The sequence below is a fragment of the Branchiostoma lanceolatum genome, chromosome 17 (assembly GCF_035083965.1).
Source record: "Branchiostoma lanceolatum isolate klBraLanc5 chromosome 17, klBraLanc5.hap2, whole genome shotgun sequence".
NCBI classification, from domain to species: Eukaryota; Metazoa; Chordata; class Leptocardii; order Amphioxiformes; family Branchiostomatidae; genus Branchiostoma; species Branchiostoma lanceolatum.
In genome coordinates this window covers 18,515,251-18,542,846 of record NC_089738.1, presented here as the reverse complement: position 1 = coordinate 18,542,846, position 27,596 = coordinate 18,515,251, and the positions used below count along the sequence as shown (strand labels likewise).

The 27,596-nt window shown below is 41.1% G+C and overlaps 2 protein-coding genes across 3 annotated transcripts in view; one reads left to right on the top strand and one right to left on the bottom strand.

The window, feature by feature from the left end:
- The window catches only part of LOC136423483 (uncharacterized), a 150,004-nt gene that overhangs the window by 89,472 nt on the left and 32,936 nt on the right, over positions 1-27,596 (bottom strand). The window lies entirely within an intron of this gene.
- LOC136422753 (transmembrane protein 255B-like) lies at positions 226-26,988 on the top strand. Of its 2 annotated transcripts, XM_066410609.1 has the most exons (8): positions 226-416; positions 12,700-12,843; positions 19,674-19,813; positions 20,530-20,592; positions 20,901-20,990; positions 22,553-22,840; positions 24,117-24,273; positions 24,630-26,988. In XM_066410609.1, the coding sequence occupies exons 2-6, from the start codon at positions 12,708-12,710 to the stop codon at positions 22,757-22,759; spliced, it is 636 nt and encodes a 211-aa protein (XP_066266706.1). In that variant the 5' UTR covers positions 226-416; positions 12,700-12,707; the 3' UTR covers positions 22,760-22,840; positions 24,117-24,273; positions 24,630-26,988. The 2 variants fall into 2 exon arrangements, with proteins under 2 accessions (XP_066266706.1, XP_066266707.1); XM_066410610.1 differs by lacking the exons at positions 226-416; positions 12,700-12,843; positions 19,674-19,813; ... (1 more) ...; positions 20,901-20,990; positions 22,553-22,840 and adding an exon at positions 23,107-23,324.

The window sequence follows — 27,596 nt, the reverse complement described above, 5'->3', positions numbered from 1 at the left end:
GCGAGATGTTGGTGTCTGACGGACATTCTATTCATTTACCGGGGCCATAATCGTGAAGTTTCAATAAAACCAAAGAAAAATTTCATAAAATCTATCAAGATCAAATCCTTTTTCTTCAAGTAATGAAAAAAACCCTGTATTATTTGCTTCATATTTTTCAGATATCTAAACACTATTAACTTTTCACCCCCATATCTCAAATTTCTAATCGCCCGTCGCCCTTTGACCTGCCATAGATGTTAAATTAGCCGTGATAATTTCACGGTCTGACTTCTGTTCTGTCCACGGCTTGCACACAAAAACTCCTGCCCAGGACAATACCGCGGCTTCCCTCTCACTACAGCGGCAAGGAACGACTCCAGGAGGACTCATGTAGGATATCCGTGCCGTAACGTCCCGGACAAGTCGGAAAATCGGTGAGTTTTGTGGAGAGTTTCGTCTTGCAAGAGTTTTTGGGGTCGGTCTTTGATTTGTGAAAAATCGTTGAGGGACGTGTTTATGGCTTGTGTCAACACCTTCGATTATTCGGAATATTTGAACACATAAGCGGTATATACGCACACTTTCTATAACGTTTATCATATCAAATAAGTTTTCATGATGTTTTGAAAGTTTACATCTGCAAAATTAGGAAAGTTTTTGTCCCGTCCTATTTTTCTTTGATCTAGAATAATCTTTGTTGCGGGTGCTAGACTCCATGGAGTTTGATCATTTGTTCCTTTTTTACGCCGAGTTTATCGACTATTTTCTGCAAAATGCAACTGTGATACTTTCTTTAAAGTATTCGTGATTCTTGCCAACAATTTGAAGAGTTCGGCCCAGCTGTTTTAGATCTTGGCAGATTTGTTTGTCCAGAGATCGTTCCAGTGGATGGTCCTTTGTCAGCGATGTTTGCAGGGGTGTGTTTTTTACTGCCGCCTGTTGAACGCTCATTTCTTCACACTTCTGAAAACATCCCGCGTTTTTTCCTCCCCAACATCCCACCCTAAACCTCTGTTGTTGTATTCAATCGTGTTTTCACGGTAGCTACCGTGGATTCTGACACCCAAAACAGGGAGTCAAGTTTAGTAATTACCTCAGACTTCTCGTGTTAACACGACCCCGCGCCGGCCGCTCTTTGTCTGCCGATATTTTATACTCCACAAACCCCCCACAGGACATACCTGCACGACTTCTACACCCACAACCGGATCTTTACTCTGTAATTTCGAACCAAATCGTCAACATAATCTTGGTTTCCCCAAAATATAACCTAATTCGGACCGTGAGAGTGCACACATGCATATGTAGTTTTCTCACAAGTCTTTGTAGTCAAGGTTTTCCCCCTGGAAATGTGTTGCGATAAATTTATGACAAATGAACCGGATTTTTCCTGGCCATTTCGACTCCAAAATGTCAACATAATCTTTAGCTCCACTAAAATATAACTTGATTAGGATTGTGAGAGTGCATTATATACATGCATATGTAAGTTTCTCACAAGTCTTTGTATTAAATTGTAGTGAAGGTTTTTTCCCCTGGGAGTTGTGTATGCCGATTGTGACAGTTTCTCCATTTGTGGGCTGTTGTTGTCCATGGTTAATCTTTAATCCCTAACAAGGGGATCACTAGATTAGGCAAATTAACAATTCATGGTGGGGATTTCGTAGATAAAAGATTCAAATGAGGCAATTTGAGTTACTGGACATCTGTCGTCCCTGGGTTTCTTATTAGAGTATTGTTATTGTTATTTAGAGAGACTAATTGTGTAAATGAGGTGCTCAAAATTACTGTAAGGGAAAAATTAAGGGCTCTGAAGACGACAGTGCTGGTGGCTCTTTTTTTTTTCTTTTTGTGTGAATTTATACTTGAAATTTGTATAAAACTTGCTGTCTGTTTCTATAATGTCATGATGTGTTTAAACAAGAACAAGGCTTGCTTGTCTTTCCACTGGCGAATATAACATGAATGCAGCAAATGTTACTACAGTGGTCGTCTTTTAACATCGAAAGTGTTTTCTTCAGTTACTTGTAGTTGTCTGGAGAGTTTATATGATAATATATGTAGCTAGAAAGTTTCTGATAAACTGTTGATTTAGTTTGATTACCAGGATTTGTTGTTACCAGGATGGTCTAAGACCCCCATTTCAGCTTCTCTCCCTCAGAGTTTAGTTAGATTATACACTATAGAAACAGGTTTTACTCTGGATCCAAACCATCTATTATAACAGAAGGAAATTTTAACCCAATTTGAGTCTATTTTCCTTACATGCTGGATCCAGATGTTAATCTGTTTCCATATAGCGTAGAACCAGTTAGACTTTCATTCCAACAGATTAAAACAAGCAGTTTTAAACCTCCTTGATTAAAACAACCCAAAGTTTGCACCTTTTCAGCAAGTTGTTCAGGGCTGCAGTATTTAGGTCTGAGCAGAGTCAGCATTGCGCCCAGACAGTAGCAGCTGTGGTGTTGATGACTTGTTGTTCTTGTTTTTCTCACTCGTTACCTCATTGACCAAGTCATTTACAAGTTTTTCTCAAAGACAGGCCAATATACAGACATATGTGCTTTGGCCACATCAATGATAATGTAAATGAAATAGATCATATTCATTTAGCACATCAGCCAAAATCACATATGATATGAAATATTGCTTGGCATAATATTGGTAGCCTTACCACATAAACAGCTTTTATGTAAATTGTAAACTGCTCTGACTCTGAAGCACTCTTGGTAAGAGGCTGGTCCCTGACTGAACGTACCACTCCAAACATCTAGCCTCCACCAGGCCTTCCTACGGGGGTATGGATCGTAGAATTAGGCAAAAAAGTTAAATAATTGGCCAGGAGAGTCAATCCACGGGAAGGTTAACAATTCGTGCAAAAGAAACCTATGGTCCCCAAACTCTCCTGGCAATTTATTCTCCCTATAGCTGACATAGGCAGTCTGCTAAAGCCCCGAAGACTACCAAACACTGACTGTTTTTTTGTACCACTTCAAACACCCTGGTGTGAACCTCTGTCATAACACTTCACTGCTGACACCTAGGTAATAATTTTATCACCTACAAACAAGCAAAAACTTCTCATCTTTATTTCACATCACCAGGGTTTGTCATCAACAATCTCTGATCACTCCAAATACGACACATTCATTTATTTAGAAGGGGAAAGGAGTTTTTTGCTGAGCATGTTTTGACAGACTGTATTCATAATTTGTCAGTTGCATACAGTTGTATACCAATTCTGCCACACCAGTTTAATTTCTTGGCTAACGAATTTTTAATTTTAATCTTAGCACAAAAAAAATCATGAAAACAGAAGGCTGGGGTGAAAACTTGCACCTGACCCTGTTCACTCCCTGAAACTGTGTGCACCAAAGTAAATATTTATAAAAGTGAAAGAATCACATCAATGTTTAGAAATTATTCTAAATAAAGAGATTTTTGTGCAGTTCCTTTCAAAATATTGCCTAATCGACTTCAAATAAATTCATATTTTTATATTCAATCTTTTAGAAATAATTAGAACTATTGCCAGTCAGATATTCTTTTATTAGAATTTTTTTCTAAATTATTACAAATATTATCATAAAACCCTCTTGGTGACTTGGAATTGACTCTAGTAATTTTGTATTACACTTTATAGTCAATAGCAAAGGTGATGATGTAGGCCATCAACTACGAACTGGAAAAAAAGAGTCCTGAAATGGAGCCAAAACAAATTAACAATGTCACTGTTCGGAGCACTGTGCAATAATTCTAACAATAAGAAGTTTGTAAAGAAATAAAGGCCCCGTTCATGATGCAAAAAATATAGTTTGGACTCATGAAGTTTGTGGCGTCACTCTTGGTTACCACAGTAAATCGGATATTTCGGTCGTGTTCTTTAATCGTAAAATTTTGTTTATGACCACCAACTCGAGTTCCAACTTCCAACTTCGACTGAGGAAATCTTGGACTTGGGAGTCAAATTGTTTTGATTTTTGCATCATGAATGGGGCCAAAGCATAGTTGACTTTACTTCACTGTGCAAGACTCCTAAATCTTTGAAATAACTTGTGTTCCATGATACTGTCTCAAAGTGAGAATTTGTTGGGGGCTTTTCAGGATTTGTAATTTGTAAACAACGACAATCCATCAGTAAATTAGTAAATTACCAGACCTGAACACATCCTGTTCCAGATAAGACTTATCTATCAAACTGTCAAGTCTTAGAGGGCAGGAACGTCTGAATCGCAGGGTGGGAACCTTCTCAAGGAGCGGTATATGGGCAGTTGGCAGGTCTTTTATTTTTAGTTTGTTCGTTCTTCAACATATGAAAACAAGAGTTCAGAGACCTCATACATGTACCTCCATGAAATGTTTTGCGCCTTTCTATCAAACTGTCACGTCTTGGAGGTAAGGAACGTCTGGATCCCAGGGTGGGAACTTTCTCAAGGAGCGGTTTATGGACAGTTGGAAGGTCCTTTAGTTTGCTGTTTTTTCAACTTATTAGTTATGAAAAAAAAAGTTCAGAGACTTCATACCTCCATGAAATGATCTGAGCCTTTCTATCAAACTGTCACATCTTGGAGGTAAGAAACGTCTGGATCACAGGGTGGGAACTTTCTTCTCAAGAAGTGGTTTATGGACAGTTGGCAGGACTTTCTCATGTAGTTTGTTGGTTCTTCAACTTATGAAAACAAGAGTTCAGGGACCTCATACCTCCATGAAATGTTTTGAGCCTTTCTATCAAACTGTCACCTCTTGGAGGTAAGGAACGTCTGGATCCCAGGGTGGGAACTTTCTCAAGGAGCGCTGCATGGGCAGTTGGCAGGTCTTTCAGTTTGTTTTTCTTCAACTTATGAAAACAGTGCTGACCAGGACTAGTGGCAGATGTTGTCATATGCACCCCTACTCTTTTCGATAAGTGTGATGGGTTCTTTTACGTGCTTGAGGTGTGGCTCTCCTCAAACACGGGACCTCCATTTAACACCCTATCCGAGGGATGTAGTTTTGCTCTAGCAGGTTGTGGTGCCCACCCCCGTACATCATAACTCACCTGTGGTTGGGTTGCTTATCAACCGTCACATCTCGACTCTACCTGTGGCCCAGGGCAGGTATGTCACATCCTGGTGGGGGTCGCTTACCTGAACTTTATTCATTGCACACCTTGTTATTTCTTTGATTCTCTGACCGGAAGAAAACTTGAACTGACATTGACAAATCCACTCCCAGAAACTGTACGTGTGTACAATGGTATAGACTTTCCCCTGTGTTTAGGTTGACTTATTATAAAGTAAAATATTATATTTTTATCCAAGCTTCATCTGCAACGCCAACTTTTATCTTTGATTCTCTGGCTTTTTGTAGTGGAAGTTCAAAAAGAAATCAACATGAAAACCGAAGGATGGGAGGAAAGTATATTTTTCTTTCTTTCTGTTTTATTTGGCGAAGCGAGGGTGGCCCAGCTCAGTGTAAGACACTGGTTTACAGTGAAACTGTACTTTCTTCTCTGTCAGACTCTGTTTTCATGTTGATTTTGGCACCTCACTAAACTTTAGCCAAGCCATGGTGGGCCACCGATTCATTCCTTTGATTCTCTGACCTTTTAAAGCAAGAACTTCAACAAAAGATCAAGATGCAAATAGAGGGCTTGTACTAAGTTGTAGTAAAAGTTAAACTTAAACTGCCTAAATTTACCTCCCAAAACCTTTAAAAAAAACTTTATTCAGAAAAAAATACATAACATACATTTCCATAGACAAGTACATTACAGTGCATAACATGATTCAAATAGTCGACAAAGCACGTCTGCACAATTTTGTTGTTGACCACTACGAGATTCAAAAGCAGAGTGGCTTCAGTTTTGAAGCTTTTGTATTTTGTACTTCCCCAAACTATACATGTACAAATTACAATGGCACAGACCTGAGGCTCTGTGTTTATCTTGACTTTATTGCTTCGCTGAACGTTATCCAGGTTGACAGAACGTAATCTTGAAGCAGCTGTTCGGTCTAACTGTGCCCAGGGCAAGGTAAGGCACATCCTGGGTAGAGGGGAAACTTGTCAGGTCACATTTGTGATTAGTCATCAGATCTTTAAGATGAACTCTTAAGTATCATTGTACCTCAGGTGTCAAAACACCTGCAACTTGTAAAAATATTCTTGGGATTCTTGAGGAAAAAACAACTTAAGCTTTTTAAAGTAACAGAAAACAGACTTAAAGTATCACCTTTTTTTCGGCATAAATGACGTATTTCAAGATCTGTGTGCATATATGGCCAACTAAAAGGACAATGAAATCAAGATTCTAAATCTGTGACTTTTAACATTGTGAAAACACATGACGTAAGATTTTATTCGTTGCATGTTGGCATGCTGGTAGCAATGTCACTACTGAGGTAAATGTAGGGCATTAAACTTTAAAGCTTGTGACTTGACATTTGTGTTTATCAACATTCCTGTCATGTCAACAAACCTTATAACTTATAAGCCTGGCTTCGGGGCAAGAATGTGGCATAATGGTTATCTGCAGAGTCTGTAAACATCAAATAAAAGGTTGAACGTCATTCATATGGGACAAACAATAGATCAGTAGTTATGTTCTCATTTGCAGTCATCGATCTCAAAAGACAAAACAAGAATATTTTATTATATGATTATAACTTTTATTTGCAAATTCATGCCCGTAAGTTAATTGCAAGGGTACAAACAGTAGAAAGGGTAACAATAGTAACGAGTATCTATTCTATGCATCTAACTAATATTTCTACATTTAACATTTACTGGCGGGTTTGACTTCTTCTTTGGAGGCATTGGCTCCATATATAATAGACAAAATGAATGAATGAATGAATGAATGAATGAATGAAGACCTTTATTGCACATTTCTGCCACACTTGGCTAAGTACAGGTCACAACAAAACAAAATACAAGTACAGTTAACAGATATAAAAGAATATGACTATCATTAGATAAATTCTACTTCTCCTCACTTTTCGGTTATAGTAGATATAAAAGAACAGACTTGTTTTTCAATGGGAGGTTTGTCTAGTCGCATTAGGAATATGAATTTTTGTACAGTACTTAAATGTGTGAAGTAGGGTTTTCTACAAGCTTATACAGTTCATTTCTTTCTTTGGTATATAATATGATATGATACTGCCTTTACTTGTTGGACAGAACTGTGATAATCTTTGATTCTAGTTAAGTTTTTTTATCTTTTTATTTTTAGACAAACGAGGCAACTGTCTTGATATTACTTCTTGCCCCAACCTTATTCTTCCTTTGTTGTTCAAACACTGTGCACAAAGAATGTGACATCCTGGTCCCCTGTATAGTCTGTGAACTTGTTTGGACAAGTTGTTGATGGACTGTTCTCTTTGAGAGGGACTTGATGCAGTGCTAGTGAGGAGGTGACATTTACTCAGGAGCAGCTGTGTTTGTGGAACCAATTGTCATGGGTTCTAATCCTACTAGCCAGGATGGCCACTTGTTCAGTTGTTGGGCAGAGCCAGGGTAGAGGATTCCAGAGTTTGTACTGAGTGAAAAGATGCTTCTGAAAGACTTATAGTATGTGGAAAAGTGCATTTCAAATTAGGTTAATTGCAGACAAACAAGTACATGGATATACATGGGAATCGACATAGTTTTCTAGTCTACTGTGAAATGTATATAGCATTGAATTTGGCAAGCTGACTTCCCTTGGCACTGAATTCAAGCGGCAATTGTGCTTTGTGTTCAATGCACCGAATAGTCTCTGTGATAAATTTGAGCGGGTAGGCTACGAATTACAGTCAAACCTGACCAAAAAGATCACTGAGGGAACCGACAAAATCTGGTCTTTGTGGACAGGTGGTCAGTTTTGACAGCCTTGTGTCAATGGGAAATATTGTCGGAGGGCACCATCAACAAGTGGTCACATTGGTCAGGTGGTTCTTATGTAGACATGGTCACTTGTACATTTCTGTAGGTATGGTCACTTGTGCATCTAGAATTCAAACGAGAGTGAAAGGACTGATAACACTCAAGATCATACTCAGGTCCTTGAAAGACCAGTTCCCCTCTAGCAGGTCGAAGTGCCCACCCCCGTACATCATAACTCACCTGTGGTCGGTTTCCTTATCAACCGTCACATCTCAAACTCTACCTGTGGCTCAGGGGCAGGTTTGCCACGTCCTGGTGGCGGTCGCTTACCTGAACTTTATTCATTCCACACCATGTTATTTCTTTGATTCTCTGACTGGAAGAAAACTTGAAGTGACAAGTCATTAGGTCACTTGTGCATCTAGAATTCAAATGAGAGTGAAACGACTGATGACACTCAAGACGAAAGATCATATGTAGGTCCTTGAAAGACCCCTTCCCCTTCCAAGATGCCTGTTGTATTCTGCCATGTTGTTCCAGTTCTACATCGCGCCCCTCCTTTGTCTGTTGTGAGTGGCGCAGAGCTAAACAGGACATTTTGGTGAGTAAACACCGGGGCAGAAATGTGAGGACAGCCATGCTTGAGGGCAGGCCTATTGACTGTCAGTGTTCCAGTCTGTGTGGGACATTGCAGGGGGCTGGGGACAGGGTGTCTGTGCCGCTGACCCAGATCATTATGCTGTTTTCCTATTCTTCGGGCAGAGGTTTTGGTCGGGGGTTCAAGATTTTTAATGCTCCGTCTGCTTGGAGAATACTACTCTCCAAGCAGAGGTTGAATGGGCAGATCGTCACCGTTTTATCATATGCCGTCATTTTTTGTGGCTAGCCCATTCGTTAGAATGATATAATAAAACGGTGATAAAACGGTGACGATCTGCCCATTCAACCTCTGCTTGGAGAGTAGGAGAATACAGTTTTCGTTGGTTCTCAATCTGAATTTGAATTGGTCGGCCAGTGTAGGGGGATGAACCAGTTTCAGTATATGTCTCAACTATATGCCAGTAATGCATGTAATCCTAACGGAAAGTGGGAAGAAGGAGGTGTATCTAAGAGGAATCAAAACTTCAGACTATAAAAAATTACCCTCAAGTCAAGTGCTAACCAGCCATGTCGCCTGTCATCAAATGCATTTCTGTCGAATTGTAGGGAAGATCTATTGACTGTCAGTGTTCCAGTGTGTGTGGGACATTGCAGGGGGCTGGGGACACGGTGTCTGTGCCGCTGACCCAAATCCAATGGTTGAAATTCATTTTTGGGAATAGGCAAAAGATTAAGGTGCACAGAAAGAATTTTGGGTGCCCAACATAAAGTAGAAAGTTAAAAATAACGTATTTACCCTACTGCCTCTCTTAAACAACTTCGCTCTGAAATTATATAGCTAACTTTTAAAAACACAGTCACTGTTGAAGTAAGTGCACAGCTCCAATTTTGGGTGCATAAAGTCATGCACCCAGTATTTCCAGCCCTGATGATCATATGTACATGTAGTGTTCCTGGTTCTCAATCTGATTTGAGTTGGTCGTCCAATATAGGGTGGACGAACTAGTTTCAGTATATGCCAGTAATGCATGTTATCTTGTGAAAGTGGAGAAAAAGAAGGTGACATTATAATAATAATAATAATATCAGGTGTATTTGCAGCCAGTGCCACAGGCAGGTACCCAATGTGTAGGGTAATGAGGCTGTTTAACGTGTTCGAGGCACCTCCTCGAGCACGGGACCCCCGTTTTACGTCCCTCCCGGAAGACGATTTCGCGTTGCTTAACTTCCGAGATCGAGGGATCGGGTGTATCCAACGCGCCACGCGGCCGAAGCTATTATCAGAAAACTTCAGACTAGAAAAACTTACTTCAAATGCCAACCTGTTCTGTCATCTGTCATTTGTCATCAAACGCATTTCTGTCAAATTCTAGGGCAGGCCAATTGACTAGCAGTGTTCCAGTGTCTTCAGTGGGACATTCTATGTGGCTGGGACAAGGATGTCTGGCTTGAAATCCAGTCTTGTTAGCTTTGGTCCCCTTCCAATGGTAATGACATTTGGAGCGGACCAAAGCTAACAAGGCTCGACTCCAGGCTAAAGGATGTCTGCACTGCTGACCTAGATGCAACTTTCGTATCATCTCTTTGCAGATGTCGGGTTGAACTTTTGTCAAGTTTTCTGACAGTCCTCTACATGTACATGTACCTGAACCCCCAACATGGTCTATGCAAGCCCTTTGGTAGTCAAACTTCCCTGGCAAACTATTCTCCTCATTTGATTACCCAGTGTAGCCAGTCTGGCACAGACTACCATCTCTGACTTGTCCTTCACTAAAAGAGGTTTGCTTACGGCAGATGCTGACCCCATAACATTGGAATGCTTTTAACAGCCGACGGAATGTCATGAATTCCCTTACAAAGTGCCCACTCTTTCACACCTCTCATGTTCCCTGATGCTGGGTTTGGCTGTTGGAAATTTCTGGAACAGTTTTTTGCTAAATCTTTATTGGAATTTTGAACAATTAGTGAATCTAGGAACAAGATATATTCTAACAGATTTTAATCTCATGTTCCCTGACGCTGTGTTTGAGTGTTGGAAATTCTGGAACAGTTTTTTGCTAAATTTCTATCAGAATATTGAATGTTTAGTGAATCTAGGAACAAGATACAACAGATTTTAATCTCCAGTTCAAGCAGAAGTTGGAAGGCACAATCTTTATGTTTTGTAGCTCATACCCATTTGTAGCAAAACAATTTTTTTTCATCATCCGCTTGGAGATAAATTTTTAAACTACCTATTAAAAGGATAGTGTAAATGAGAGGTCGGAAAGAGACTTGTAATCGGCAAATTGCTGATGATATTGGCTTTGCCTTATAGCTGTAAAACTTATTCCTCTTGAAATTTACATAGATATGTGTTTCAATAAAATGCAATTGGTGGCAGCAAAAGTTTCCAATTGTTCAGATAATACATGACCATGAATTAGTAATCTCCAAGTAGATCTATTGCGGTATTGGTGGCAAGGCAGTATCAAAAGTGTGAGCCATTATCCAAACTGTACCAACCAGTATCCAAAGCCTATCGGGTGGTTTGGAGATTAATGACATGGGGCAGCCTTGGCATTTTGTTGTCCCCATTGTTCTAATGGCTCCATTTGTGGCAAGAGTTGAGTGGCAGGGTCAAATCTCTTGTGGTGTTCCTGTAGTGAATAAAGAGTTGTCAGGTGGTTCAATGGTCAGGGACCACATTTCTTGCATTTTCGTAAGCTTAAACTGACAGATTTTGATCACAAACGTCAGCAGCATGGTCTATCAAATATTGAATGGCACGGGAAAAAGCTGAAGACAGCCCTGGACAAGATGTTTTAACTAAATTTAAGCCATTTTTCACTTTCCGTTCATTTTATGTTGAAAATATGCACATTGTACCGCTACCTGATAGCGTACAACTAAGTTCCTGTCCTCCATGTTACGAAAACTGATCTGAGAATCAAATATGGCCAAAAACTGACAATGAGTCACGTTCAGAACTGTGTGTCGGATCAAAAGTTAAAAAGTTACACCCAAATAATTTCAGTTAATCATTTGGAAACATCATCGTGCCCCGTGAACAAAAGTTGTTTGGGCCGTGCCTTGTGATTATATAACTAGCTGCTGACGCGCAGCATGCCTGCGACGCGTGCCATGCCGAAGGGCAGGTATCATCATCAGCTCCTTTTCATCCTAGGTACGGGTACGGGTACAGATACGAATAATCCTTTCTTCAGAAATTGAAGGACATAGCATATTCAAGGACATGGCATGTTCTTGCATACGACTTGACAAAGCTCAAGAGAGCACACACCAGTTTTCGTCTTACGGCTACTCAAACTTTCAGTCTAAGTTACCCTCTAAGTTTACAATCAAACAGACTCTGCAGAAGGAGGCTGTATCCTTTGTACCAGGACCCGTCCCTCCGTCCTGGGATAGAAATTTGCTAGTTGGGACAGACAAAAATTTCATCCCATCCGACCAAAAAATACAACCTTCATGATGAAATTGATAGAAATATTATATTCATGACAGTTTAAACTGACAAGATTTAACAACGAAAATCAACAAAATGGGTTCCCAAACAATGAGAGACAAGAAAAAGTCAACTGCTGAACGCAGCCCTGGTTTGTTTACAAAGCGAAGGACATATGGCTTGCTCTTGCAGACGACATAATTGTGGCACGGAGACTCGTTTTTCTGCCGGAGTGTGTGTCGGCGTATTCCACACCTGGCGGCGCGCGAGCTCGCGAGTATGTAGCCCGGGGCGACCGGACAATAGAACACTGACCTCTGACCTCACAGGAAGATAGCCGGGGGCAACCAGACAATAGAAGACCCAACCTCTACTGTCATGATGTCTGAATAGGGGTCAGGGGTCAGATGTGTTTACCTGGGGAAATGATGTTTTTACTAGCATTTGTTTGTAAACAGAATAAGTCACAAAGTTGTGAATGGATTACGATGATTTTTGGCTTGTCGAATCAGGGCAGGAAGAAGGAAGGAGGGGTTTCATTTTGTCAAATGTATTTGATAGTTTGATACAATGTGTGTATTTTAGGATATTAAACTTTAAAGGTACAAGTTAGTACAAGACCTGCAGCCTCTTACGAATAAATACGTTCATTTTCAAAGACTTACAAATTATGTTGTCTTGTTTTGATGTTGTTTGTGTATTGCCTCATCATGTTGACCATATTTTTATATTTCAGGGGAGGGTTACTTGAGCAAATGTTGCTCTGAATGTGAATTTTGAAAGAATAAAGATTAGATTATTCATGTTTTCTTTTTGTCCCCCATCAGGACTTAAAATGACGAAAATGAAGAAGAAAGACAAGAAGGGCAGGAAATCCATTCCCGAGGCAGGGCCGCTGTTGCCACAGCAACAAGAACAACAACAACAACAAACAAACAGAACGCTGAGCGATGCAACCTTCAGATGTAAAGGTAAGGGAAGATTCAGTTAAAATATTATTTTTTTCTTGGAAATTTTAGCCAATAGCCAGTGAGTCAGATTTGTTATTATCAATCTTCCTGGGGATGGCTCAGGTAGTTTACTTATCTGTGAAAAAACTTGGTTCAACTTGTGCATTTCTGTGCATTTCAGTTTAGGACTGGGAGGAAAACTTGCATCTTACTGAATTCACTTGGCGCTAACTTCCCTCATACTACTATTACTAGTCATAGCTATGTTTTCATGTTGATCTTCCTGTTCAGCATTATATTTATACCTTTTCCAAGAAGGTTATGTTTTCAGTGCTGTTTGTGTATGTGTGTGTGTGTGTGTGTGTGTGTGTGTGTGTGTGTGTGTGTGTGTGTGTGTGTGTGTGTTTGTAGATAGTATATATAGTACACAATGTAACTTGGGAACTTGTGTTGTGGATGGATTTTCAAGATATTTAGTATGGCAAGTTTTTTTCTTAAGTCTGACTCTGAGAAGTAACAAAATTAACCTTGTCCCTGCTGCCTAACTCTGTAACCAACAGGGAATCGGGTGCCTAACAACTACTTTGAAGTGTGCTAAAGGTTTTAACCTTTAGCACACTTAAAAGTTGGTGTGACCTTATTGCCGCCTGCAGTCCATTACTACACACATGTACACCATTCTGTCCTCAAGTGCACATCGATAGCCTTCCCGTATTGTCCTCCCAGTGCTTTTGACTTTGGGACTCACTATTTGCCTGGCAAAGTCAAGTGGAGCTTACTGCACAGTTTAGGGAGAACAGATGGTGGAACAAAAAGATGTGGAGTACAAAAGAGCAAGTTACGGTCATTATGGCCAATTGTGGATATCTGTGCGTTCGGAGGTTCCCATGGACCGAAGGCGGCGGTTTGGCGCTTTGAGTTTTGGGTGGCAGTTCTATTGTCGTGTGAATATTGGGTTGGACATGTGGCACATGTGTTATTGTCCTGCTGTCTTCCCAAGCAATACTGTAAATGCAGAAATGTTTTCGGTGGTTTTATGTTAGTCGTTTTCACGGTGAACTCTTCAGCGCAAACTTAAAACCACCGCAAAATTTTTTGCCCACCTATATGACTGTTGCGCTACTATTGTTTCAAATGTGAACTTAAAACCACGCGAGCTTAAATGCATTTACAGTATTTCACGAAAAAAGGAAAAGTTAGTAGATTTCTGTACTTTGCTCTCCAAAGTCTCTGCTTGTAGCAATTCAGATTGAAATAGAAATTGACAAAGAAAAAATGATTCTGCATGGACATCTCTCTCTCTCTCTCTCTCTCTCTGGAGGGTGCAAAATGTAAACAAATTCAAAATGTAAGCAAAATGTAAACAAGTTACCGTTCTTTATACTAATATAAAACAATATTTGTATCAATATTTTGTCACCTGCCAGCTATGTCACCTAGCTACACTTAAACCCATTTCACTATGTATCCAAGCCACATGTACATTTTCCTAGTTTGAAGAGAAATGTTTTGATAATTTTTCGGATGAGTTTCAGAACAAAGAGAGACTATTCAAAGCATTTTTGGCGGCAGGTGTGGGGCCTTGAGGGTAGAGACGACAGCACTAAAAAAACTGGATTCTCCTTTGTGGTTCAATCAAGCAGAAAACTGTGATGTGTTTTTATCTTACAGAGGCGCCATTGTTATAATTGTGAATTATGTACTGTATCGACTGTATGCAGTTCAGTTACCATATACTGCATAATTATGATATCTATAAATGTATATTCAACTTAATTTCGCAGTTGGAACTTGGAGGAAAAGGAGAGTTATTTGTTTGTATTGCATACACGGTAAACCGCCTCATGGCGTAACACACTAGGTTTGTAGTGAACAGTACAAGTTGCATTTCCAGATAGATTTATTTGATCCCCTCACACCTGGATGGCTCCACTGTTTTCGATAAGTGTGGTAGCTTCTTTAAATTTAACTTGCTCGTGGTGTGGCTCTACTTAAACTTAAACATGGGCCTCCATTTAACATCCTATCCAAGATTTTGCACGATGTTTTAAGTTGTCAGATGAAAGTTCAATTCTTTAATACAATTGTTACAATAGTATGTTGGAAATTTTTATCTATTGTTGGCATGATTTTGCAGTGGGGACGTGACAAGTGTACAAAAGGTGCCAACATAAAACCAGCTCCAACATTGTAGGATTCAAAGTATTTACATTGAGTAACTGTACACTTATGCCATACACAGGAAAACACAGCAGTGAGGAAAAGATATTATCTGTACTATCAGATGTTTTTAAGTGTGCCATAATTGGTCCACATTGTTATCTGTAATTTCATCTCACAGGTGTTACTGTACTGATGGTGAATCTTTTATCATTGTTCAATTATCACACTCTGGTGAATAACTGTGCACTTGTCATGGTATAATTTATGGTCATGATATCATTTGTAAGTAGTTGTTTGGCTCTATCACGTGTTCATAATGGTCCTTTTTGACCGTGGGATAATTTTGACGACTTGATGTTTGCCCATTTACTTTGTTTATTTTCTACAATTTCACAAAAAAAACCCTCGCCCCCGCCCTCCACACGCACAAACACACACACAATCACATGCACACTGATAGGGAAAAGGGGTTTATTTAAGTTTTTCTTTTGCAAATTAAAAAAAATATATAAAAAAAGTTCCCAAAACCCCAAGACTATTCTCAAGGTCATAATTCCATCTGTCGATTCCAAAAGTAAGCTTTCCAAGGTCACTTATTTAAAACCGCACAAAGTAGCCATTTATTCAAAACTTGGCCCATTGTTACCCTATTAGGTAAAGAATTACCAATGGTAAAAATGTTACAATGTTAGCATGCACGCCAAACCACACCTGAAAGAGTTTTCTATAGGATAAATCCTTGGCAACCATTGCTAGGCAACCGTCACCCTTCTGACACTCTTGACCTCATAGTTTAACCGCCACAACAAACAAGTCAGACTCAACAACGGGAAACGTTCTGTTGTGGGAACAACAAAGTCGGGTGAAGTAGTCTGGTGTTGCTAACACTGGGTTTTCAGGGTACGAAACCAAAAGGATTAATTGTTTGCGGCGTCTCGGTGGTGCAGTGTTACTGTATTTGGCCCAGAACACTTTTTGCAAACTTTTGAACTAACAGTGATAAAGATGTGAGGATAGGGTTTCTGGATGTAACTTAATTATAAGGGCGACAGGATTTGTTCTTATCTAAAATTCCTCCATACGAAGATGAAGTAAATAAATTATGAGAAAAAATGTTTCTGAATTCCTCTAGCCTCCTTTGGAGACTCCTGCTTGAAGGACAATATTCTTTTCTCCATCATTACTTTGGGGGGGGAGGAGCTGTACAGATCGGCCATACATGACATTATGTATTTTTTGTTATTACATTTTTCAGGGAGCATACCGATTAACATTAAGTTTGGCATTGTATGTACAAGTAAGGGATCAGAAATCAGGCCAAATCAGCCAGCAAAAAATACATAGAAAACTTCCAGCCACCCAGGAGTTCTGTTTGGGAGGCTATATGTTTCTACGATGTCAGGATACAGTGTAGATACAGCGATGTGCAAACTGAGTACCTTGAGAACCAACAGTGATAAAGATGGGAGTGTAGAGTTTCAGGATGTGAAGCTGACAGGATTGTGTGTTATCTACAGTGCTTCAGGGAAAGGTTAGGGGGTCAGGCAGTCTGCCTTATCTGATGAAGATCCACATTTAGATCTATTGTATTAACACAGCAGGTGGTGGGTAGCATGTCTACCTGAAAATGTCAAAGTTACAAGGACGTTCATCAACAGGTAGTAGTGTACATTTGAAGCTTGTTTGTTTGTTTGTTTGTTTGTTCGTCTGTTCAGACCCTTGAAGTGCCTAGAGGCACATAGGGCAGCAAGTTTCTTAGCTTTTTCAGTAGCAGTGTATATTTTCAATGGGACGGGTTGCTAGCCTTTCTAATTTGAGGCACCTCCTTGAACACAGGACCCCATTGTACATCCTTTACGAAAAACGATTGCAGCCTCAACTAAGATGCCCTTCTCAGGATGGAACTGGGTGTCTTCCAGTTCCCAACTCATTTAATTGGAACGTACCTGACCAGGTGCTTAACTGTGCGACTGCTACCAGTTGACATACAGTAACAATAATTACATCCCTATCAACCTGATCATGATTAGTATACACAAAAAGCTCACATAGCAGAAAAACAGGCAAACAATTGGTGAAAAAGGTGATGATGATGACGATTATTGGAAGTGGAAATCAGCCAAATAGAAATCTTAAGTCATACACTGTACACATACAATTGTACATGCTCGTTTTAAAAGGTCAGTCTGCGATCTGAAAATTCACCTGCAGTCGAAGCATCTCATTATGAACTGAACGTCCTCAGTTGACCCCCAGTCCATAGTGGTTATTCCAGTATCTCCTATGGGTCAAATCAGGGCGTCTGTTTAACATCAGTACAGACAGCTCACCTGGCTTTGCTGATGGTTGAGATTACAGGTACAATAGACGGGACGGCCTTGGCTAAGTAAACATACAGGAGGCAGTAATTAGTACCCAGAGGCAGCTAACGATATTGTTAACGAAGCCATGGAGTGTAAGGGGGGTTGGTCCAGTCAGATTAGACAGCAGTTAGCTGTCAAGAGTGATTTAAGGATTTAAAAAGAAAGTAACGCTGAATTGGAAGATCAACATGAGAACAGCCTAAGGGGGAAATCTGTACCTTGGTACACACACAGTTTCAGGGAGGGAATATAGAGCTCAATGACCTGCAGTGGACCCTTCTCTCTGAAAGGAGGAGGAACGCCCGCCTCACCTTCTTCCATAAGCTAGTCAATAACTACACAGTCTACTGAAACCAGCTCAGGGGCGCACCCGGGGGAGCCACACGCTCAAATTTCAACCACTTAACGCCCGGACAGACTCTTACAAACATTCATTCTTCCCCCGCACCATCCCCGAGTGGAACGCCCTGCCTGGCGCGGTTGTTACGGCTCACACCGTTGAGTCATACCGCGCCAGGCTGGAGGCCTGCCCGCCTTAGCCTGGGACCTCCCCCCCCCCCTAGTTTGTCCCTCGCTGGGTTATTTGGGGGTAATCGAAGTTGAAGTTGAAGATTCAAGTTTTCCTCCCAGCCCTCTGTTTTCATTTTGTCCTCTTGCGATGTTTTCACTAAGAAATATCCAAGAGTCAAGGTAATAATCATAGCTTGTATGTTATAACCGTATGCTCTCTGTTGAAAAGTTAACAACAACATTCAACGAAATAGCATTTGAAAAGGCCCCTGCCAGCCAACTTTTCCCTCCCTCTTCATCATCATCATCATAAATACCCCCAAATAACCCCGCTAGGGGCAAAGTAGGGGGGGGGGGGGGAGGAGGTCCCAGGCTAAGGCGGGCCGGCCCCCAGCCTGGCGCGGAATGACTCAACGGTGTGAGCCATAACAACCGCGCCAGGCAGGGCGTTCCACTCGGGGATGGTGCGGGGGAAGAATGAATGTTTGTAAGAGTCTGTCCGGGCGTAAAGTGGTTGAAATTTGAGCGTGTGGCTCCCCCGGGTGCGCCCCTGAGCTGGTTTCAGTAGACTATCTGTGTTAATATTGATGTAGTTATTGACTAGCTTGTAGAAAAAGGTGAGGCGGGCGTTCCTCCTCCTTTCAGAGAGAAGGGTCCACTGCAGGTCATTGAGCATTTGTGTCACGCTGCTAGTCTGCCGGTAGTCATTCAGAGTCACTCGGGCGGCCCTGCGCTGGACGGCCTCCTTGTTTTGTAGTGGAGGAATCTGACAGAATGAAAAATGCACAACATCATAAGTATTGTTCAATTACGATATCACATACCGGTATCCAACAACATTGATTTTGAACCACATCCTTGTTTTGAACTTTCCTAAGTGGTATAAGAATGAGCGGATATTTCTGTCGGTATTTTCTGCGCTTGTCTTGCGATGAATCTTCAATGGGTAAGTTCTTGTTTAGATTGTAACCGTCACACTACTGACTTTTGCTAACTTCCACATACACAAATGTACAACATTTAAAGCATCGTTTAGAGGTTAAGCCTGCCTGAATGAATATCAATTGGGGAAAAGGTTTTGAGGGGGTAGGGCAACAAACTATTGGTAGCCAAACATAATCAAAAGTGCAATTTTTTGCTTGTCTGTGTTTGTGTGTCTGTGTTTCTGACCAAAGCAAGGGGCTGAAGTCTGTCATCCCTGATTGCTTTACTCATGATTACACAAAATGTGAATAAAGTTAGAATTTCGATTCCATCATTCTTTTGTTGCAGGATGAAGCAGAAGAGAATTGTGAAACTGAAAGTTTCTAATTTCAGAAACTGTTTCTCACTACTTTTCATGTTGATTTTTTCTTGTTTTTGCCAAGTATATGTGACGAAGAAGAAAAAACCAAGAGCCACATGTTGTGAATGTCACTATATCAGAAGTTTATAAAAAGTATTCCCTTTTTGAAGTTTGTCTTTCTTGTCAGAGGACACGACAAGGCAAAAGATTGATAGTGAAATTTTAAAGACATTTTTCGCCGTTTTTACGTCAACTTTATCCCAGAGTATGTGACAAAGAAGAAAGGAGGTGGCAAAAGTTGTTATTTAACTTATTTAAGAAAATTTTTTACGGTGTTTATCTTTTTTTTCTCCAGAGTATGTAACAAAGCAGAAGAGATGAATAAAAAGTTGCTTTTTTGAAAGTGTTTTCATGTTTAATTTAATTTTATTTTGTGTTTTCCCAGATTATGTGACGAAGCAGAGAGAGATAAAGCAGTACAGTTTTTGAGATTTTGTATCTTATGTTTGTTTGTTTGTTTGTTTATGCAGAGTATGTGACAAAGCAGAAGAGAGCGGTGAAGCTGTGCGTTGTGACGTTGCTGGTGGCGCTCGCATCGTTCGCTGTCGGGCTCCGTGCCTACTTCGTCACCGACAACGTTAAAGTAGGCGCGTTCTGGCCCGGCATTGTGGTGAGTTGTCACAGACTTTCAGTTTGAATTTAAGTTTAGAGTCAAAATCTCTGACATAGTGTCATGTTAACGTAACTCACTCCTACGCAGGGCTCAGAACATTAGTTGGAAACTACATCCAACCATTAAGACCATCTACGGTAGACTCCCTAGAGTGTCACATAGTCTTAAACAGAGACGAGTCCGGTTTGCTGGCCACTGCCATCGGGCCAGCGAGGAGATTGTCTCATCTCTCACATTGTGGAAACCACACGGGAAAACACACTCCAGGAAGCTGACCTTCCCAAGGACTATCTCAAGGGACACAGGGATTGAGTTGGAGGACTTGGGAGCAGCCATGTCAGACAGACTGATGTGGGCCTCGGTTGTACAAGGGCTCGCCCCGTCCTCTGCTGCAGAGGTCGACGGATGATGATGATGAACTGTAAGGGCTTTTGGCCCAGAATCCAGAGATTCTCTGTTTGAATCCCCTGACATGCCACTAATATTGTGCTCTCGCACTTTCCTCATTCCAGCGAGGTGTAAAATGAGTACCTGACTTCAGTAGGGGGAGGTCAAAGGAGGGAGAGAGTTGGGCTCCACCTTCCAAACCCGTGCCCTAGACATGTACAGTAGTGGATAACAACCCACTGCCCCTATGGCATCAAAAAGGCAATAAGCGAACATACAGAAGTTTCTGTATTGCCTGTCAATAAACCATCACGATCTTGTTGCAGGTTGCTGTAGGGTCGCTAGTATCTCTGCTGGGGGTCTGCAAGTCTCAAAAAGGCAGAATATGGGTAAGTGATAAGGATCTGCTTTATCAATTACAATGTAAGGAAAATGGACATTTTCACTGGACTTAGACTTCACAGTGGTGGCAAGTGATTTACAGAACGGATGTGTGAAGGAATCATAACACAACAGGTTTTTCACTGTGATGATAAGTTCACAGTACAGAGGTGACTATGAAAACAGTGAACATAAAGGTTCAGTGAAAGAAACAAGAATCACAGTACTTGTTCGATAGTTCGAGTGTTTGTGCATTTAGTCACACTCTATTAGTCCTGCTCTATTTGCCCTAAATGATGTTGTTGTATGTTTCCAGATGGCTGGAGGAATGCTGGTACTGGGGTTGGGTGCAGTCATGGCGGTGATGGGGACAGTCGTGGACGGCGTAGTGGCAGGACTCGTGGCAGTGAGTACAGTCGCTACATTGTATCTGTTGTTACAGCTAGAACTGCTACACCAAATGTAGGTTGTAGTACGTGGATGAAGGTTAGACATACAAAAAGCACCCCATCCTAACCCAGTACTCCCTAAGTGGAGAAGCCCTCACCGGTGTCAAGTCCCACCCCTATCCTGGAGTACAACTGTCCGACGATCTGCGGTGGGACACCCATATCAACTACGCCACTAGCAAAGCCGGCAGGGTACTAGGGGTCATTCGGCGCAATTTGACCCATTGTCCATCTAGGGTCAAGGCCACTTGTTACAAAGCGCTGGTGCGGCCCCACTTGGAATATAGTGCCACCGTCTGGGACCCGTACACCACCAAAGGGATACAGGCGGTGGAGGCCGTCCAGCGCAGGGCCGCCCGAGTGACTCTGAATGACTACCGGCAGACTAGCAGTGTGACACAAATGCTCAATGACCTGCAGTGGACCCTTCTCTCTGAAAGGAGGAGGAACGCCCGTCTCACCTTTTTCTATAAGCTAGTTAATAACCACATCAATATTAATACAGATAGTCTACTGAAACCAGCTCAGGGGCGCACCCGGGGAAGCCACACGCTCAGATTTCAACCACTTTACGCCCGAACAGACTCTTACAAATATTCATACTTCCCCCGCACCATACCCGAGTGGAACGCCCTGCCTGGCGCGGTTGTTACGGCTCCCACCGTTGAGTCTTTCCGCGCCAGGCTGGAGGCCTGCCCGCCTTAGCCTGGGACCTCCTCCCCCCCCTACTTTGCCCCTCGCGGGGTTATCTGGGGGTTCAATAAGTTGAAGTTGAAGGTAATAAGATATGGCAAAATAGTTACTCAAGTTATCCAGTTGCTTGAGTAGCTATTTTTGGCATAGGTTGTAGTAACTTGTACAATTAGCTACTGTAGCTATATGATCGCATCAGTTATTTACATTTGTAGCAGTTTTACAGTTAAAATTGCTACATATACACTACAGGCATGATATCAGTTTGTACAGCTAGGATTGCGACACCATAACTGTATTCATTGAACTGAATCAGAATTGCATTGATTTGTAAATTGGTACATGTAACAGCAGTTTGTGGATGGCAGCCTTAATTTTGAGACCCTGTATCTGAGATGAGAAGTAAAACAATGAAATAATAATCAATGCTAGCCCTTGATAATGGCTACCTGCTACAGTGTAGAAGGGCAGCCTTGACTGTCCACATGTACGCGTTTCAGCTAAACCAATAAATGAATAGAATAACCTTTTGTAACAGGAGCTGTGACAATCTAATTGTGTTCATTTTTCGCATGTAAAGAGAATTGAAGTATGTGTAAGTCCAAAGTCCTGGTAATCTTCATCAAGTTCCTTTCTTTTCCCTCTGCAGAAAACAGAACTCATAAATTTAAGGTGAAGAGAATACCATGAAAACTGCAAAAAGAAAACCACAGCAAATGTTAGAAGACTTAGATTATTCTCCCACTAACAGTAATTTTACATTGAGGAGTTTTAAACAAAAATTAATCTTTAAACTAATAAAAGAATTTTGTCTTTCCCTCTGCAGAAAACAGACTTCTCAATGTGTTCCCACGTGAACGGCCCGACGGGTTACGTCACCTGCGGGGAGGCCGGGTACTGGACGTTCGGCAAGTGTGATATGTTGGTCCACCATCGCACGTGCTACTGCTGTCACCTGTACGCTCAACACCACTGCGACCTGCCAGGATACAGGTGGGTTTGTTTGTTTGTTTGTTTGTTTGTTTGTTTGTAAGTGTGACATGTTGGTCCACCATCGCACGTGCTACTGCTGTCACCTGTACGCTCAACACCACTGCGACCTGCCAGGATACAGGTGGGTTTGTTTGTTTGTTTGTTTGTTTGTAAGTGCGACATGTTGGTCCACCATCGCACGTGCTACTGCTGTCACCTGTACGCGCAACACCACTGCGACCTGCCAGGATACAGGTGGGTTTGTTTGTTTGTTTGTTTGTTTGTTTGTTTGTAAGTGTGACATGTTGGTCCGCCATCGAACGTGCTACTGCTGTCACCTGTACGCGCAACACCACTGCGACCTGCCGGGATACAGGTGGGTTTGTTTGTTTGTTTGTTTGTTTGTTTGTTTGTAAGTGTGACATGTTGGTCCACCATCGCACGTGCTACTGCTGTCACCTGTACGCGCAACACCACTGCGACCTGCCGGGATACAGGTGGGTTTGTTTGTTTGTTTGTTTGTTTGTTTGTTTGTTTGTTTGTAAGTGTGACACGTCGGTCCACCATCGCACGTGCTACTGCTGTCACCTGTACGCGCAACACCACTGCGACCTGCCGGGATACAGGTGGTTTTGTTTGTTTGTTTGTTTGTTTGTTTGTAAGTGTGACATGTTGGTCCACCATCGCACGTGCTACTGCTGTCACCTGTACGCTCAACATCACTGCGACCTGCCGGGATACAGGTGGTTTTGTTTGTTTGTTTGTTTGTTTGTTTGTTTGCTTGTTTGTTTGTTTGTTTGTTTGTTTGTAAGTAAGTGCGACATGTTGGTCCACCATCACACGTGCTACTGCTGTCACCTGTACGCTCAACATCACTGCGACCTGCCTGGATACAGGTGGGTTTGTTTGTTTGTTTGTTTGTTTGTTTGTTTGTAAGTGTGACATGTTGGTCCACCATCGCACGTGCTACTGCTGTCACCTGTACGCGCAACACCACTGCGACCTGCCAGGATACAGGTCAGTTTGTTTGTTCATTGTAAGCTATGCCCTGTACTACTTTGTTCATTCGTACGTTCAGCCGTTCGTTCAGACCCTTATACTCACAATTTGGGCAGCAAGTTTCCCTGTTTCAGTTGCAGGGTATATTTTTTCCAGGGAGGGGTTGCTAGTTAGTCCTCTTTAACATGCTCAAGGGACCTCCTCGAACATGGGACCCCCATCTTATATCAACAACAAATTACAACCGAGCGACGGCGGCCATTTTTGTCCGTCAAGTGCTGATTTTGACGGAGGTGCTTGAAATAGGGTGGGACTTAGGCTAGGGATAAGTCTATTCTCGGGATGCCCAAAAAGCAATATATTTACAAAGAAACCTACAACTACATTTCTGTTAATAAACAATGCTTCCTCCCCCCCAGCCCGGCTTTCCAGCCCCACAGGTACGACAACGTGGACTCCTGTCACCAGGTGGAGGTCGAGTTCCAGGCGCTTCTCTGGGCATCCGTCGTCCTCAACATCCTGGCACTCGCTGTTGCCGTGACAACCATCATCCTCATCAGTGCCTTCAAGTCTTCGGTAAGGATGATGCAACATGGGGCTAAAAAAAAACACAAGCTTATATGAATAAGAGAATATAGTGTGATGATATTCTTCAAGGAAAACCAAGAATGATTTTTTGAAGTATCGTTTCGTTTTGTAAATTCTAGAGACAGTTTGTTATGACTGAAAGGATCATTACTACAGGATGACTACATTCAAAAGTTTAATTAAAGGATTGCTGTGGTATTTTGTCTTCAGCAACATGGCTTATTCAGTGTTTCTGAGACAAATTACTTTCCAATGATAGTGGAATAGACAGGTAAAACTACTTTCAAAGCAGATAATTTGAAGGTTTTCTTTTTTTCTGACTTTTGTATTTCAATGTTTTCCAGAGCATCCATCCGATGATAACAGCCCCTCCGGGAGTCAACCCTGCCACCCCCGTGGTCATCTACAATGGTTCGGGCCAGCAGCACGTCCTGACGTACGCCCACTGTCCACCCTACCCCGGCCTGCCTACCCAACCACCCGCCTACACCAACGGGGAGGGGCAGGATAGGCCGGGCAATGAGAAACCACCCCCCTACTCTTTGTAGTGGGCCAGTCTAGCAAGAGATGTCAGTTTAAATGAAATGGTGTAACTGTGTTATATTTTAGGCCACACTTGTTTATTTTCTTCGTTCTCAGTATTTCTAGCAAAACTTCAGATCAAAATGAAAACAGATAGAGGTTTGGAAGGAAAACTTGTGTCTGATCTGACTCCATTCACCCTTCCCCCTCGGACTCTGTTTTCATGTTGATGTTCATGTACTTTATCTAAATGAGAGAACCAACAATTTGAATTAGAGAACCAACAATTTGAATTGGTGTGGTCCTATTGTGGCCTTACAATGCTGAAATCTGTCAAACTATCAAGTATATTGATAGACGTAACTCAAAGGGCTACTGCAAGTCAACTATATGGATGTCAGTCATGCATTTGTGCATTCATTTTGACATTCTTTTTAGAAATGACACTAAGAGTAAACCTGTGTAGAACTTGCTGTGTGAACCAAAAAGTGCAACCATTGTTGAGCTACACTCTCTTGTAGACGCTGTAAATTTCTGTGCCTAAAACTTTTGTACTCCTTGCATTGTTACCTCACTTGTTTAACCTTCCAGTTTGTAAATGTAACAAAAGTTATCCATTTTACTAAATTTCTAATGTTTCTATTGTTTATATGTAGTTATCGGTAGGAAGACTTTTCTAGTTGGATAATTGTTCTTGTTGTGCCAAAGTTTAAGTCTAGTGGACGTTTCCTGTAATACTATTTTAGATAAGTTAAGATGTAGTTCACCTTTTAGGTAATAGTGAAAAATTGAGTCTCATGTCCTTGACCTAATGACCTTGATCCTCTGACACTGAAAGCTTGACTCTCCTAAAACAGGTCAAAATGTGCAAAGACAATTTTGAGTCACAGGTCAAAAGTGTTATATGATGTTCTTGTGTCAGAGTTCAAAGTGTATGTGACATAAAGACCAAAAGATTGCGATGAAATAAATCACTCAGGAGTCAAAAGATACAGAGAATAGATCCTTAAGGTCACAGGTCAGAAGGTTCGTAAAGGTCAAAAGTTAAAGTTCACAGGCCAAAAGTTGTAAATACCAGGTCAGAAGACTGTTGTTACATCGTGTAGATGATTCTTTTGTATTGTCAGCCAGAGCCTGGGTCCTTGCACAAATTGGACTTCTGATCTAGAGGTTGGGTGTTCGATTCCCATTCATGGAGTCTCAGAAGTGATTCATGCACTGTTGCCCAGTTGTGATAGGGTTTCAGAAAGCTAACTTGGTCTCTTGCTGGCTCTTTGAAGTTTTAGAAACTATTTTTGCAATCCACCGTGGTTTCTTTGACCTTGACTCAGAGCACAAGGTCACCCTCCTCTGGCTGCCATTTTGTTTGCATGTTCTATCTGTTCTGAAAGTTGTGATTGTGAAAGATTATTTCATACTATTAAGTTAAAAGTTTAACACCAGTTTTGTACATATTCAAATCAACCACTTACTCCAAACTTAACACTTTATTTCTTTGAGAGTTTACATTTATTTCTTTAAAATTCATATGTGCAAATATTCTTGACTTGCAATATAATTTAACATCATCTAATCAGACATGAGTGCATATATTAACAAAAGTTTATTATTCTGTGTAACTAAAGTGATGTGTTTCCCCTTGAAGTCATGAAAGTTACTTGCAATGCATTGTGGGTAATAGTGTCAAGGTCACTTACATGTGACCTTCTGAATGTCATTCCTCAAAAACAGTTTTGTAGAAGTTTGAAACCTGAGAAAATGGAAAATTTTAAGCAATCTTAACTGTGTTCAATTTCAAAATTTTTGGTTGTAATATTTAACCAAAATATGTTACATGGTTTGGCAAGCTAGTTTTTGCTAGATTCAAAAATCTAGTCTCTGTCCCCAAATTTGTCCACTTCTTACTTAGGCCTCTATGAAGAGAAAAATGTGTAATCTCTCTCATAACATAATTATGTTTCATGTTTTTGAAAAGAAACAAATCAACAAACAAACAAACTCAATCTCTATTGCAAAAAGTAGCATGTCAGCAACTTTCATGACTTCACCACGCAGTGTTTGAGTTTTATGTAACATGTTAACTTTGATGCTGAGTTTTCCACTGAGAAAAATGTTATAGAGATATTTTCGATTGCAACTTAACTCTGCATTCAACTGCAATAAACTTTAATCTGAAATAGATCATTACATTGTGTATTTCTTGTGTGTTCCTTATGATTGTATGTGTGGTGTGTGTGAAGAATATACAGTAAATCAAAACTGGTAAGCCAGCTACCATGGAAAGCCGCTAGGGGGGGCGATAATCTAGACATAATCTGATCATCTAATTTTCTAACACCTCCTTCCAGACGTATATCCAATGATGACACTTGCCCTATGAGTGGTAAAATTACGCCGCCTAGCGGAGAAAACTAAGTCTGCAGCTGACACCTCTTGGTTGAAGTCGAAATGACAAGATGACATTAGCCAGTGTTTTACCGACTGCTGTGTGCTTTTACGCAAACAATACTTTCAGAATATCTTACCAGAAACTTAAAAGGCCTTTTCTTTTTTCGTATTCATTAGTAAATCATGTAATATATTCTGACTCAGTGTTTCAAAAACTTTAAATATCCAGTTGCTTCAGTAACGTTAACTATTTCTGGCGTATGTCCTTGTGTGTTGTTTCCATAAACTTTTAAAAATCTAGGCCAGACCTTAAAGAAATTTGGACGTCAACTGACAAGCAAACTAACACGCTTTATCTTCTAGACGTCAAAACGCGATTTTGAGATCAATAGTTGGTGATT

What these genes read in the sequence shown, in the direction of transcription:
- LOC136422753 (XM_066410609.1), top strand. Translation starts at nt 12,708, where the DNA reads ATGACGAAAATGAAGAAGAAAGACAAGAAGGGCAGGAAATCCATTCCC. An exon ending in TGCAACCTTCAGATGTAAAG is followed by an intron (nt 12,844 to 19,673) that starts GTAAGGGAAGAT and finishes TTGTTTATGCAG; the next exon opens with AGTATGTGACAAAGCAGAAG. An exon ending in CTCAAAAAGGCAGAATATGG is followed by an intron (nt 20,593 to 20,900) that starts GTAAGTGATAAG and finishes GTATGTTTCCAG; the next exon opens with ATGGCTGGAGGAATGCTGGT.